The 12511-nt window shown below is 55.6% G+C and overlaps 2 protein-coding genes across 2 annotated transcripts in view; one reads left to right on the top strand and one right to left on the bottom strand.

The window, feature by feature from the left end:
* DDA1 (DET1 and DDB1 associated 1) overlaps positions 1 to 3845 on the top strand; it is a 4483-nt gene extending 638 nt beyond the window's left edge. The window contains exons 2-5 of the mRNA XM_041417297.1: positions 787 to 867; positions 1997 to 2048; positions 2775 to 2836; positions 3474 to 3845. Coding sequence (XP_041273231.1) covers positions 787 to 867; positions 1997 to 2048; positions 2775 to 2836; positions 3474 to 3584 — 306 coding nt within the window. The 3' untranslated portion in view covers positions 3585 to 3845. The remainder of the gene's footprint in view (positions 1 to 786; positions 868 to 1996; positions 2049 to 2774; positions 2837 to 3473) is intronic.
* A 7004-nt stretch (positions 3846 to 10849) lies between these two features.
* Positions 10850 to 12496, bottom strand: LOC121342679 (anoctamin-8-like). The gene is made up of 2 exons (XM_041417279.1): positions 12482 to 12496; positions 10850 to 11519 (listed from the first exon to the last, which is right to left on the bottom strand). Exon 2 carries the CDS (start codon positions 11256 to 11258, stop codon positions 10857 to 10859), a length of 402 nt encoding a protein of 133 aa, XP_041273213.1. The 5' UTR covers positions 11259 to 11519; positions 12482 to 12496; the 3' UTR covers positions 10850 to 10856.
* Positions 12497 to 12511: the final 15 nt, after the last annotated feature.

Here is a 12511-nt window from a genome sequence, read left to right as displayed (position 1 = left end):
AGGGGTTCCCGCCCTCAGGGATGGCGGGGAGGGGAGACCCGGGCGGGGTGGGGGGGGTTTGGGGGTGAGGGGAGCCCCAGGGCGGGGTTTGGGCTGGGGGTGAGGTTGGGGCACCCCAATATGGGTGGGGGGCACCCTAAGGGAGGGGTTGAATCATTTTTTGGGGTGGGGGGTTCAGGGGGACACCCTAAAGTTGGGCTGAACCATTTGTTTTATGGGGGGACATTAGGGATCACCCTAAAGTTGGGCTGAACCATTTGTTTTATGGGGGTTCAGGAATCACCCTAAGGTTGGGCTGAAGCATTTGTTTTATGGGGGGTTCAGGGATCACCCTAAAGTTGGGCTGAACCATTTGTTTTATGGGGTTCAGGGGGGACCCCCTAAAATGGGGCTGAACCATTTGTTTTTTGGGAGGCATTAGGGATCACCCTAAAGTTGGGTTGAACCATTTGTTTTGGGTGGGGGGTAACTTAAAGTTGGGCTGAACCATTTGTTTTATGGGGGGGTTCAGGGATCACCCCAAAATGGGGCCGAACCATTTGTGTTATGGGGGACACCCTAAGGTGAGGGGTCCCCCTAAAATGAGGCTGAACCATTTGTTTTATGGGGGGGGGTTTAGGGGTTACAGCCTTGGGATCACGCTGGGAATTTTATCTGGGAAAGGAAAGCTTGGAGCTGCCCAAATCCCGGGAATTTCCCCTCAGCCCCCGGAGTTTGGGGTGGGCCAGTGCTCCCGGGGTCCCTGCCCGTTCCCTGAGGGGTTTTTTGGGAATTGTGGCTCTGCAGGCAGATTTCCTGAAGGGGCTCCCGGTGTACAACAAGAGCAACTTCAGCAGGTTCCATGCGGATTCCGTCTGCAAGGCCTCCGTGAGTGCTCCCTAATCCTGGAATTCCCTTATCCTGGAGTTCCCTTATCCTGGAGTTCCCTTATCCTGGAGTTGTCTTATCCTGGAGTTCCCTTATCCTGGAATTCCCCAGTCCTGGAGTTCCCCAATCCTGGAATTCCACAATCCTGGAATTCCCCATCCCAACATTCCCAAATCCCACTATTCTCATTCCCCATCCCCCCATTCCCATTCTCAATCCCATTCCCAATCCCACCATTCCCATTCTCAATCCCATTCCCAATCCCACCATTCCCATTCTCAATCCCATTCCCAATCCCACCATTCCCATTCTCAATCCCATTCCCAATCCCACCATTCCCATTCTCAATCCCATTCCCAATCCCACCATTCCCATTCTCAATCCCATTCCCAATCCCACCATTCCCATTCTCAATCCCATTCCCAATCCCACCATTCCCATTCTCAATCCCATTCCCAATCCCACCATTCCCATTCTCAATCCCATTCCCAATCCCACCATTCCCATTCTCAATCCCATTCCCAATCCCACCATTCCCATTCTCAATCCCATTCCCAATCCCACCATTCCCATTCTCAATCCCATTCCCAATCCCACCATTCCCATTCTCAATCCCATTCCCAATCCCACCATTCCCATTCTCAATCCCATTCCCAATCCCACCATTCCCATTCTCAATCCCATTCCCAATCCCACCATTCCCATTCTCAATCCCATTCCCAATCCCACCATTCCCATTCTCAATCCCATTCCCAATCCCACCATTCCCATTCTCAATCCCATTCCCAATCCCACCATTCCCATTCTCAATCCCATTCCCAATCCCACCATTCCCATTCTCAATCCCATTCCCAATCCCACCATTCCCATTCTCAATCCCATTCCCAATCCCACCATTCCCATTCTCAATCCCATTCCCAATCCCACCATTCCCATTCTCAATCCCATTCCCAATCCCACCATTCCCATTCTCAATCCCATTCCCAATCCCACCATTCCCATTCTCAATCCCATTCCCAATCCCACCATTCCCATTCTCAATCCCATTCCCAATCCCACCATTCCCATTCCCAATCCCATTCCCAATCCCATTCCCAACCCCACCCCTGCTCTCTCGTTCCCGTTCCAGAACCGCCGCCCCTCGGTGTATTTGCCCACCAGAGAATTCCCCTCGGAACAGAGTGAGTTTTCCCGGGAAAATCCCGTTTTTTATCGGCCTCTCCGGGCAGATCCCACAGCCCCAGCCTCCCTCTTTATTCCCAATATTCCCCCTTTTTTAATTCCCAGTTTTCCCTTTTTTTAATTCCCATTTCCCCCCTTTTAATTCCCAATTTTCCCTTTTTTAATTCCCATTTTCCCCTTTAGTGATTCCCAACTTCCCCCTCTCTTTATTCTCAATTTTCCCCTTATTAATCCCAAATTTCCCCCTTTTTAATTCCAAATTTTCCCACTTTTAGTCCCAATTTCCCCTTTATTTATTCCCAATCTTCCTTTTATTTATTCTCAACTCTCCTCCTCTTTTATTCCAACTTTGCTCCTTATTTATCCCAAATTTCTGCCTTTTTTAGTCCCAGTTTTTTCCCAATTTCCCCTTTATTTACTCCCAGTTTTCCCTCTGTTTATTCCAAATTTCCCCTTTACTTATTCCCAACTTTCCCCTCTTTTATCCCAAATTTCCCCCTCATTTATTCCCAATTTTCCCTTTATTAATTCCCAGAATTCCCCCTTTTAACCCCCAATTTTCTGTTTATTTATTCCCCTTTTCCCCCTTTACTTATTCCCATTTTTCCACTTCTTTATCCCCAATTTCCCCCCCAACAATTCCCAATTTTTCCTCCCTCCTTCCCCATTGGAATCCTCCTAAAACCTGGAATTTTTTCCCTGTTTTTCCTTGGAATTGTTCCCAGTTATTGTGACAGAGAAGACAAACATCCTCCTGCGCTACCTCCACCAGCAGTGGGACAAAAAGGTGACCCTGGGGAGCCAGCATTCCCAGCTTTTCTGGGAATTTGGGATTGGCTCATCCCTGTGGGAATGCCAGGCAGGAAATCCTGGGATGGATCTGCCCCGGGAATGAGGGAAAATTGGGATTGAGGGGGGCGTGTGGGGGGAGTTTGGGAATGGTGTGGGAATGCTGGGATTGGGAATGGTGGGGATGTGGGAATGGTGGGAATGGGAATGGTGGGGTTTGGGAATGCTGGGAATGGGAATGTGGGAATGCTGGGATTGGGAATGGTGGGATGTGGGAATGCTGGGAATGTGGGAATGGTTGGGTTTGGGAATGCTGGGTTTGGGAATGGTGGGATGTGGGAATGTTGGGATGAGGGAATGCTGGGAATGGGAATGCTGGGATTGGGAATGCTGGGATGTGGGAATGCTGGGATGTGGGAATGCTGGGGTTGGGAATGGTGGGAATGGGAATGGTGGGAATGGGAATGTGGGAATGCTGAGAATGGGAATGGTTGGGTTTGGGAATGCTGGGGTTGGGAATGTTGGGATGTGGGAATACTGTGAAGTGGGAATGCTGGGAATGGGGATACTGGGATTGAGGAGTCCTGGGATTTGGGAACACTGGGGATCCCTGTGCTGCGACGCCTCGCTTGCAGAATGCGGCCAAGAAGCGCGAGCAGGAGCAGGGCGAGCTGGAGGGCGAGCACTCGGCGCCGCCGCGCAAGATCGCCCGGACCGGCAGCCAGGACATGAGCGAGGACACCTAGAGCCCCGGGATCCCGGAATTCCCGAGGCTCTTCCCGGCTTCCCGCGGCCCCGCCCCCGCCCCGCCCCCTGGCAATTCCCGGGATCCGCCCTATTTATTCGGGATTTGCCTGGCGTGCCAGGTTTTTGGTTTGTATTTATGGGGTTTTTTGTGGAGAGGGAGGATTGGTCGTCCTTAGGGGTTCTAATTCCCAAAATTGCCCTTTTTTTTTGGGATGTCCCGGGATTCCTGATTCCCAAAATTTCCCCCTTTTTTTCCTGGGATATCTGGTTTGGGAATGCTGGGGTTGGGAATGTTGGGATGTGGGAATACTGTGAAGTGGGAATGCTGGGAATGGGGATACTGGGATTGAGGAGTCCTGGGATTTGGGAACACTGGGGATCCCTGTGCTGCGAGTCTGCCCCTGAAATCCCTCTGGAACCCCTGAAATCCCCCAAAAAACCCCCCTGGAACCCCTGAAATCCCCCCAAACCCCCCTGAAATCCCGTGGAATTGCCCCTGTAACCCCTGAAATCCCCCCAAACCCCCCCTCAGGATTCCTGATGCCCAAAATTCGCCTTTTTTCCTGAGGTTCCTGGGTGCTGTTCCTGGGATATCCCAGAATTCCTGATTCCCAAAATTCCCCTTTTTTTCCTGAGATTCCTGGGATTTGCTCCTGTCGTCTCCCAGGAGAGCTCATTCCCAAAAAATCCACTTTTCCTGGGATTTATTTCCCTCCCCAAAATCCCCTTTTTCCTGGGATTCCTTGGATCTGCTCCTTGTGGAATTCCAGAACGACTCCTTCTTTTTAATTCCACTTTTTTTTGGGATTCTTGGGATCTCCTCCCTGTGATACCCCAGAATTCCTCATTCCCAAAAATCCACTTTTTCTGGGATCTCCTCCCTTCCCAAAAATCCCCTTTTCCCAGGATTCCCCACATCCTCTCCCTGTAAAATTCCAGGATTTTTTTCCCCTTCACTTCCCCCTTGAGAAATTCCCAGGAACCCTTTGGATATTCCCAACCTTTCCCATTTTTGAGGCCTTTCCCATTTTTCCAGAAAATTCCCAACCCCTTCCCAGGCTCCAATCATGGCTGGAGCCGATCCCTGGGAATTTGGATCCCGGGATTTTTTTTGGGGCTGGATCCACGGAATTTTTTTCCCCCTCCCTTTGGAAAATCCGGGAGCTTTGATCCTTAAATCCCGATTTTTTCCCGGGAATCGCCGGATCCTCTCCGAGGGATCGCTTGGAATTCCCAGGACTGGGAGTGGCCCCGGATCTGGGAGAATCCCGGCTGGAATTCGGGAATCCAGGATGGAATTTGGGATCCGGGCTGGAAGAATCCAGGATGGAATTTGAGAATCCAGGCTGGAATTCCAGAATCCAGGATGGAATTTCGGGAATCCAGGCTGGAAGAATCCAGGATGGAATTTCAGGAATCCAGGCTGGAAAAATCCAGGATGGAATTTCAGGAATCCAGGCTGGAAGAATCCAGGCTGGAATTCCAGAATCCAGGATGGAATTTCGGGAATCCAGGCTGGAAGAATCCAGGATGGAATTTCAGGAATCCAGGCTGGAAAAATCCAGGATGGAATTTGAGAATCCAGAATGGAATTTCAGAAATCCACGCTGGAAGAATCCAGGCTGGAATTCCAGAATCCAGGATGGAATTTCGGGAATCCAGGCTGGAAGTTGGCATCCGGGCTGGAAAAATCCAGGATGGAATTCCAGGAATGCAGAGCCCATCCCCCTCTCCCCAAATCCTCGGGATTGAGACAATTCCCAGGCGCCTTTCCAGGACCATCCAGAGGCTCAGGATCCGTGGAGAAGCTCGGGAAAGGACGAGATGATCCCAAAATTCCAGCTGCTTTTCCACGAGGAGCTGACTCCTGCGGGAATCCCGGAATTCCTTCTCCCTCCACTTGCTGGGAAACCCGCAGGGATTTTTCCAGGAGATTCCCAGAATCAATCCCCTGACTCTGGGAGCGTTCCTGCCTCCCCTTTTCCCGGAAAATCCCGGATCCACCCTCGGAATTCCGGGCTGGGAAGCACCAAAATTCCCCCAGAAGCTCGGGAGGAGCAGGAGCAGGACACGGCTCCGGTCGGAATTCCCGGAATTTGGGACTGGAATTCAATCCAGAACTTTGGCTCTGCCTCCGTTTTTTTCCCAATTTTTTGTTTTGTTTCGTTTTGTTTGGTTGGTTTTTTTATGGAAGCGACTTTGGAATTCCTGGAATGCGGTGTTGGGGGGGCGGGGAGGGGGTGGGGGGAGGGGAAGGACAAGCGGAATTCCCGGGATTTTGGTTTGGTTTGGGATTTCCAGCTGGAGAACTCCGGGAGGAGCCGGATTTGAGGAATGTCCGGGAGGAATTCCGGGGATTCCAGGAGAGGAGGGCGGATCCCGGGGTTCCCGAGGCTGGGGAATGTTGTTCCATTAAAGAGTTGGCACTTCCTGCTGGAATTCCCACTTTTCTTCCCCCTGGAAAAGGGGGGTGGGAACCTCGGCAATGGGGATTTATCCCAGGAAAAAAACAGGGATGGGGAATTCCGGGGGAAAGGTCGGGATTGGCCGGAGCCGGACGGGTTTGGGATCCCTGGATTTGGGGTTCTCATCCCATCCCTGGATTTGGGGTTCTCATCCCATTCCTGGATTTGGAATTCCCTCTCTTTCCTCATCCCATCCCAAATTCCCTGGATTTGGGATCCCTGGATTTGGGGTTCTCATCCTTGGATTTCTTTGGGATCCCTTGAGTCTGTCCTGATCCCATTCCAGGGATTTGGGATCCCCCTTTCCTCCTCCCATCCCTGGGTTTGGGATCCCTGGATTTGGAATTCTCCTCCCATCCCCTGGATTTGGGATCCCTGGATTTGGAATTCTCCTCCCATCCCTGGATTTGGGATCCCTGGATTTGGGATTCTCCTCCCATCCCCGGATTTGGGATCCCTGGATTTGGGATTCTCCTCCCATCCCTGGATTTGGGATCCCTGGATTTGGGATTCTCCTCCCATCCCTGGATTTGGGATCCCTGGATTTGGGATTCTCCTCCCATCCCTGGATTTGGGATCCCTGGATTTGGGATTCTCATCCCATCCCTGGATTTGGGGTTCTCATCCCATTCCTGGATTTGGAATTCCCTCTCTTTCCTCATCCCATCCCAAATTCCCTGGATTTGGGATCCCTGGATTTGGGGTTCTCATCCTTGGATTTCTTTGGGATCCCTTGAGTCTGTCCTGATCCCATTCCAGGGATTTGGGATCCCCCTTTCCTCCTCCCATCCCTGGGTTTGGGATCCCTGGATTTGGAATTCTCCTCCCATCCCCTGGATTTGGGATCCCTGGATTTGGAATTCTCCTCCCATCCCTGGATTTGGGATCCCTGGATTTGGGATTCTCCTCCCATCCCCGGATTTGGGATCCCTGGATTTGGGATTCTCCTCCCATCCCTGGATTTGGGATCCCTGGATTTGGGATTCTCATCCCATCCCTGGGTTTGGGATCCCTGAAGTGAGTCTGGATCCCATTCCTGGATTTGGAATTCCCTCTCTTTCCTCATCCCATCCCAAATTCCCCAAATCCCTGGATTTGGGATCCCTGGGTTTGGGATTCTCATCCCTGGATTTCTTTGGGGCCCCTGCAGTGAGTCCTGTCCTCACCCATCCCACATTCCCAAAATCCCTGGATTTGGGGTTTTCCTCCCATCTCCCTTCCCCCTCTCCTCCAGCTCATTCCCAGCTTTTCCTGCAATTCCAGGAGCTCTTCCCCCTTCCCTTGATCCCGTTCTGGAAATCTTCTGGAAAATTCCTCAAAAATCCTCTCCTGCCACTTCCTGGTGCCTTCCAACCTGGAATTCCCAAAATCTGCAAAATCCCGGGATTTTCCTGGGTTTTTTTGCCCGGTTTCTGCTCCCAAACACCCCCAGAGCTTGGAATTCTCGGAATTCCTGCAATTCCCAGAGCTCAATCCTGAATTTCTTGGGAATTTTCCACCCAATTTTGGCCATTCCCAAATCCCGGGAAGCTCCGTCATTCCCAGCTCCAGGATTTTCCCTTCAAATCCTTCCATTTCCACCCAAAATCCGGGATCACGGGGCTGGGAAAACCTGGATTTTCCCAAAATTCCTGCTCAAATCCCGGATATTCACCGGAATTCTTCCTCTGGGGATTTCTTTTCCAACAATTCCACGTTTTTATCAACAAGAAATTGATGGAATTTTGAGGACTTAATCAGATTTTTCCCATCCTTTCCTGGCTCCTGGGAATATTTGGATCCTGTTTTTCCAGAGGTTGGGAACGCTGCTCCGGATCCTGGAGCCGAATTCGAATATTCAAATATGCAAATGAGATGCAAATGAGCTGTCGAAATAAATTTCTTTTTTATTGCGGATTTTACAAAAATAAATTAAAAAGAAATAAATTAAACCCCCCCCTCTCCCCCCCTTTTCCTTCCTTTCCTGGAATTCCCACGGAATTCCCACTCCAAGGAAAAAAAATCAAAGGAAAAACCATTCCCGAATTTCTCCCTCCTCCGAAATTCCAGAGATTTTTTTGTTGGTTTTTTTTTTGAGAAAGGGATGAAAATTCCCCGGATTTGGGGCTTTTCCCTCTGGGAATTCTCTGCTCCAGAGGGAAATGGGATCAAAGCCATTCCCGGGGTTTTTTGGGAAAATCCCGTGGGATGAGGAGCCGGAGCCTCCTGGAATTTTGGGGTCTCGGTTTCCCGGAATTCCCAACATTCCCAGGGCTCCCTTTTCCCGGGATCTGCCCCAGGATTTCTGGGATATTCCGGGCCAGGTGGGGGGATTGGGATCCTCCTGCATCCACATTCCCAAATCTTCCCAAATTCCATTCCCAGTTCCCAGATCTCCGTCCCAAATTCCCAAATCTCCATCCCAAATTCCCAGATTCCATTCCCACTTTCCCAAATCCCCAATCCCAAATTCCATCCCCAAATCTCCATCTCCAATTCCCAAAGCTCTGCCCTGAATTCCCAGATATCCATCCCTATTCCCAAACTCCATCCCAAATCCCCAAATTTCCCTTCCCCAATTCCTACCTTCCCAAATTTCCCTCCCCAATTCCCAAATTTCCCTTCCCCTTCCCTTCCCCAATTCCCATCTTCCCAAATTTCCCTCCCCAATTCCCAATTTCCCTTCCCCAATTCCCACCTTCCCAAACTCCATCCCCAATTCCCAAATTTCCCTTCCCCGATTCCCACCTTCCCAAATTCCATCCCCAATTCCCAAATTTCCCTTCCCCGATTCCCACCTTCCCAAATTTCCCTTCCCGAACTCCATCCCCAGTTCCCAAGTTTCCCTTCCCACATTCCCAAATTTCCCTCCCCGATCCCGGTGGGATTTTCCCAGGAACACGGAGCCTTTCCCTCGGGAATCCCGGATTTCCCTGCCCTTATTGCTCTGCAAAACGGCTTCGATTTGGGATCCCAAAAAAACCCCAAACCCCAAAATTCCGTCGATTCTTCGGAATTCCATGGATTCTTCGGAATTCCATGGATTCTTCTAAAGAGGAGGGGGAAAAAAAAAACCCTCAAAAAATTCCAACCTGATTTTTGGGAAGAGGAACAGGAGGAGACTCGGGACCACCCCCCACCCCCACCCCCGTTTTCCCTTTTCCCAGCTTTTCCCTCTTTTTCCCAGATTTTTCCCTTTGGGAATGGTTGTCCCCAAGTGCCACCAACCCCGCGAAGCGAAGCAGGGAAAGGAGGGAGCGCGTTCCCAGCGTGGATCCCGCTGGAAAAGCCGATCCAGGGAATCCCGGGAATCCCGGAATTCCTTCCCGCGGCAGCAGCGAAGCGGCTCCCACCCCCTCCCCCATTGTCCCTCCCCGTGTCCCCTCCTTGTCCCGCCCCTTATTGCGACAGAATTCCAGGGAATTCGGAGCTGGAGCCGGGAATGTCCCGCTGGGATTTGGGATTTGGGAGAAGCGGCACCGGCGGCGGGATCGGGGTTGGGATTTAGTGCAAGAAACGCTGCCCATGCACGGCATTCCCGGGAAACGCGCCCCATTCCCGGCTGGAAAACTCCCGGGAAGGATCTCCGGGATTCGGGATCCAGGCGGGGGGAGCGGGCGGAGCAGGGCTGAGGCACGGCTGAATCGGGCTCGTCCCGGGCATCCCGGGAATTCCAGGAGCGGGATGCGGCTCCCGGAGGATCCCAAGGCTGGAGCGCGGCGTCTCTGGGGGAAACGGAGTGTGGGAGAGTTTGGGATGCTCCAAAAACCGGGATAACTGCCCCCGGTGCCCGAGGAAACCGGGATAACTGCCCCCGGTGCCCATGGAAAACCGGGATACTCAAAAAACCGGGATAACTGCCCCCGGTGCCCACGGAAAACCGGGATACTCAAAAAACCGGGATAACTGCCCCCACTGCCCGTGCAAACCGGGATAACTGCCCCCGGTGCAGATGGAAAACCGGGATGCTCCAAAAACCGGGATAACTGCCCCCGGTGCCCGTGGAAAACCGGGATGCTCCAAAAACCAGGATAACTGCCCCCACTGCCCGTGCAAACCGGGATAACTGCCCCCGGTGCCTATGGAAAACCGGGATAACTGCCTCCGGTGAGCCTGGGAAGTTTCAGGATGCTCCAGCCGCACCGGGATGTCCCGGCCGAACAGGGATCACTCGCGCCGTGCCCGCTCCCGGGGCTCCGCCGCTCTCAGGCCTCCCCCGCTGTCCCCGCCGGGGCGGTGGCGGCGGCTCCGCGCGGCGGGGACGGGGGGACCCGGGGGGACACAGCCCGGGGGACCGGGGGGACACGGTGGGACACAGCCCGGGGGACCGGGGGGACACGGGGGGACACAGCACAGAGCACCGGGGCGGAGCGCGGCGCTGGCGGCCCCCGGGCCGGCCCCGCGGGCGAGCGGCGGCGAGAGGCTCCCGACGGCCACGGCCGCTCGCAGCAGGGACCGGGCGGCTCCCGGAACCGCCGGAACCGGGGGAGCCCCGCTCAGAACCGGGCACCGCCGCCCTCCTCCTCCTCCGCCCGGTTCCCCGGCGCCCCGTGCTCCGGTCAGAGATGGGCACCGCCGCTCTCCTCCGCCCAGTTCCCCGGCTCCCCGTGCCCCCGGAGCCCCGCTCGGAACCGGGCACCGCCGCCCTCCTCCTCCTCCGCCCGGTTCCCCGGTTCCCCGTGCTCCGCTCGGAACCGGGCACCGCCGCTCTCCTCCGCCCGGTTCCCCGGCTCCCCGTGCCCCCGGAGCCCCGCTCGGAACCGGGCACCGCCGCTCTCCTCCCCCGCCCGGCTCCTCCCGCCCCCCCGGAACCCCCGGAGCCCCCGGTCAGAGCCGGGCACCGCCGCCTTCCTCCTCCGCCCGGTTCTCCGCTTCCTCCCGCGCCCCTTCCTCGTTGAGATGCGCCTTCCCGGGCCCCGCGTCCGCCGAGGGCCCCGCCCGGGGCTGCGGGGACGCTCCGGCCGCGCCCCCGTTGGCACCGAGCCCCTCGGACTTGCCGAAATTAAAGAGCTTGCCGGGGTTGAAGGGCTTGGTGGGCGACTGCACCTTCTCGGTGCCCGCGTCCCGCTTAGTCTCGGGCGATTTGAGGAATTTGAAGCTCAGGAATCCCGGCAGTTTGTTCTCGCTGCCCGTGGGCGACTGCGGCGACCTGGCGGTGGCGGTGCCGGCCGCGCCGGTGCCCCCGGACAGGAATTTGCCCTGCAGGGGGATGATCTGCTTCAGCTTCATCACGTTGTTGGTGGCCAGCAGCGAGCTCGGCCGCTTGGGTTTGTCGGGGCCGTGCGCGGAGGAGCCGCCGGAGCTTTTCCCCTTGACCTGGCCCTTGTCGTGCGCCGGGTCCTGCCCGGTGGCCTCGGCCTTGGTGGCCTCGTCGCGGGCGGGGTCGCGGTCGCGGCGCGCCTGGAGCTCGGCGTGGCGCTGCCGCTCCTCTTCCTCGCGCTTGCGGCGCTGCTGCTGCTGGAAGTGGTGCTGGGCCTGCCGCTCGTGCTTCTGGGGACAGCCACGGGGACATCGAGGGGACACCGGGACAGCGAGGGGACACTGGGACAGCGAGGGGGCATGGGGACATGGAGGGGGCACCGGGACAGCGAGGGGATACAGCCACGGGGACATCGAGGGGACACCAGGACAGCGAGGGGGCACCGGGACATAGAGGGGACCCTGGCACAGGGACATCGAGGGGACACCAGGCATGGGGACATAGAGGGGACACCAGGACATCGAGGGGACACCGGGCATGGGGACATCGAGGGGACATCGAGGGGACACTGGGACATCGAGGGGACTCCGGGAGTGGGGCACAGCCAGGGGACATTAAGAGGACACAGCCACAGGGACATTGAGGGGACACAGCCATATTGAGGGACAGTGATGGGGACATGGAGGGGACACAGGCACTGGACACTGAGGGGACAGCGATGGGGACATTAAGGTGACACCAGGACATGGAGGGGACACTGGGCATGGGGTGATGCCAGGGACGTCGATGGTGCACAGCCAGGGGACAATGACAGGGACATCAAGGGGACACCGGGACATCGAGGGGACACTGGGCATGGGGCATGGCTGGAGGACAGAGCCAGGGGACATGGAGGGGACACCGGGTGTGGGGCGTGGCCGGGGGACACAGCCAGGGGATATTGAGGGGACAGAGACAGGGGACACATCGAGGGGACATTGGGCATGGGGCACAGCCAGGGGACATCAAGGGGACACAGCATGGGGACACAACAGGGGGCACATCTAGGGGACATCGAGGGGCACATTCAGGGGACACCGGGCATGGGGACACCTCGGGGAGGTCACTGGGTCCAGGGACACTTTGGGGAGGCCACTGGCTATGGGGACACCTCTGGGAGCCCAGTGATGCTGGGGACACCCTGGGGACACCTTGGGGACGCTGTGGGGACACCCTGGGGACACCCTGGGGACGCCACCCTGGCAGGACCCACCTTGAAGGCCTCGCGGCGCTGCCGCCCTCC

The sequence above is a fragment of the Onychostruthus taczanowskii genome, unplaced genomic scaffold (assembly GCF_017590055.1).
Source record: "Onychostruthus taczanowskii isolate IOZ18803 unplaced genomic scaffold, ASM1759005v1 scaffold106, whole genome shotgun sequence".
Classification (NCBI taxonomy): Eukaryota; Metazoa; Chordata; class Aves; order Passeriformes; family Passeridae; genus Onychostruthus; species Onychostruthus taczanowskii.
The sequence above is the reverse complement of the archived record's forward strand: the minus strand, read 5'-3'. Positions and strand labels throughout refer to the sequence as shown.

Excerpts from the sequence above, each read along its gene's own strand:
- LOC121342679 (XM_041417279.1), bottom strand. The coding sequence starts at position 11,258 with ATGAAGCTGAAGCAGATCATCCCCCTGCAGGGCAAATTCCTGTCCGGG.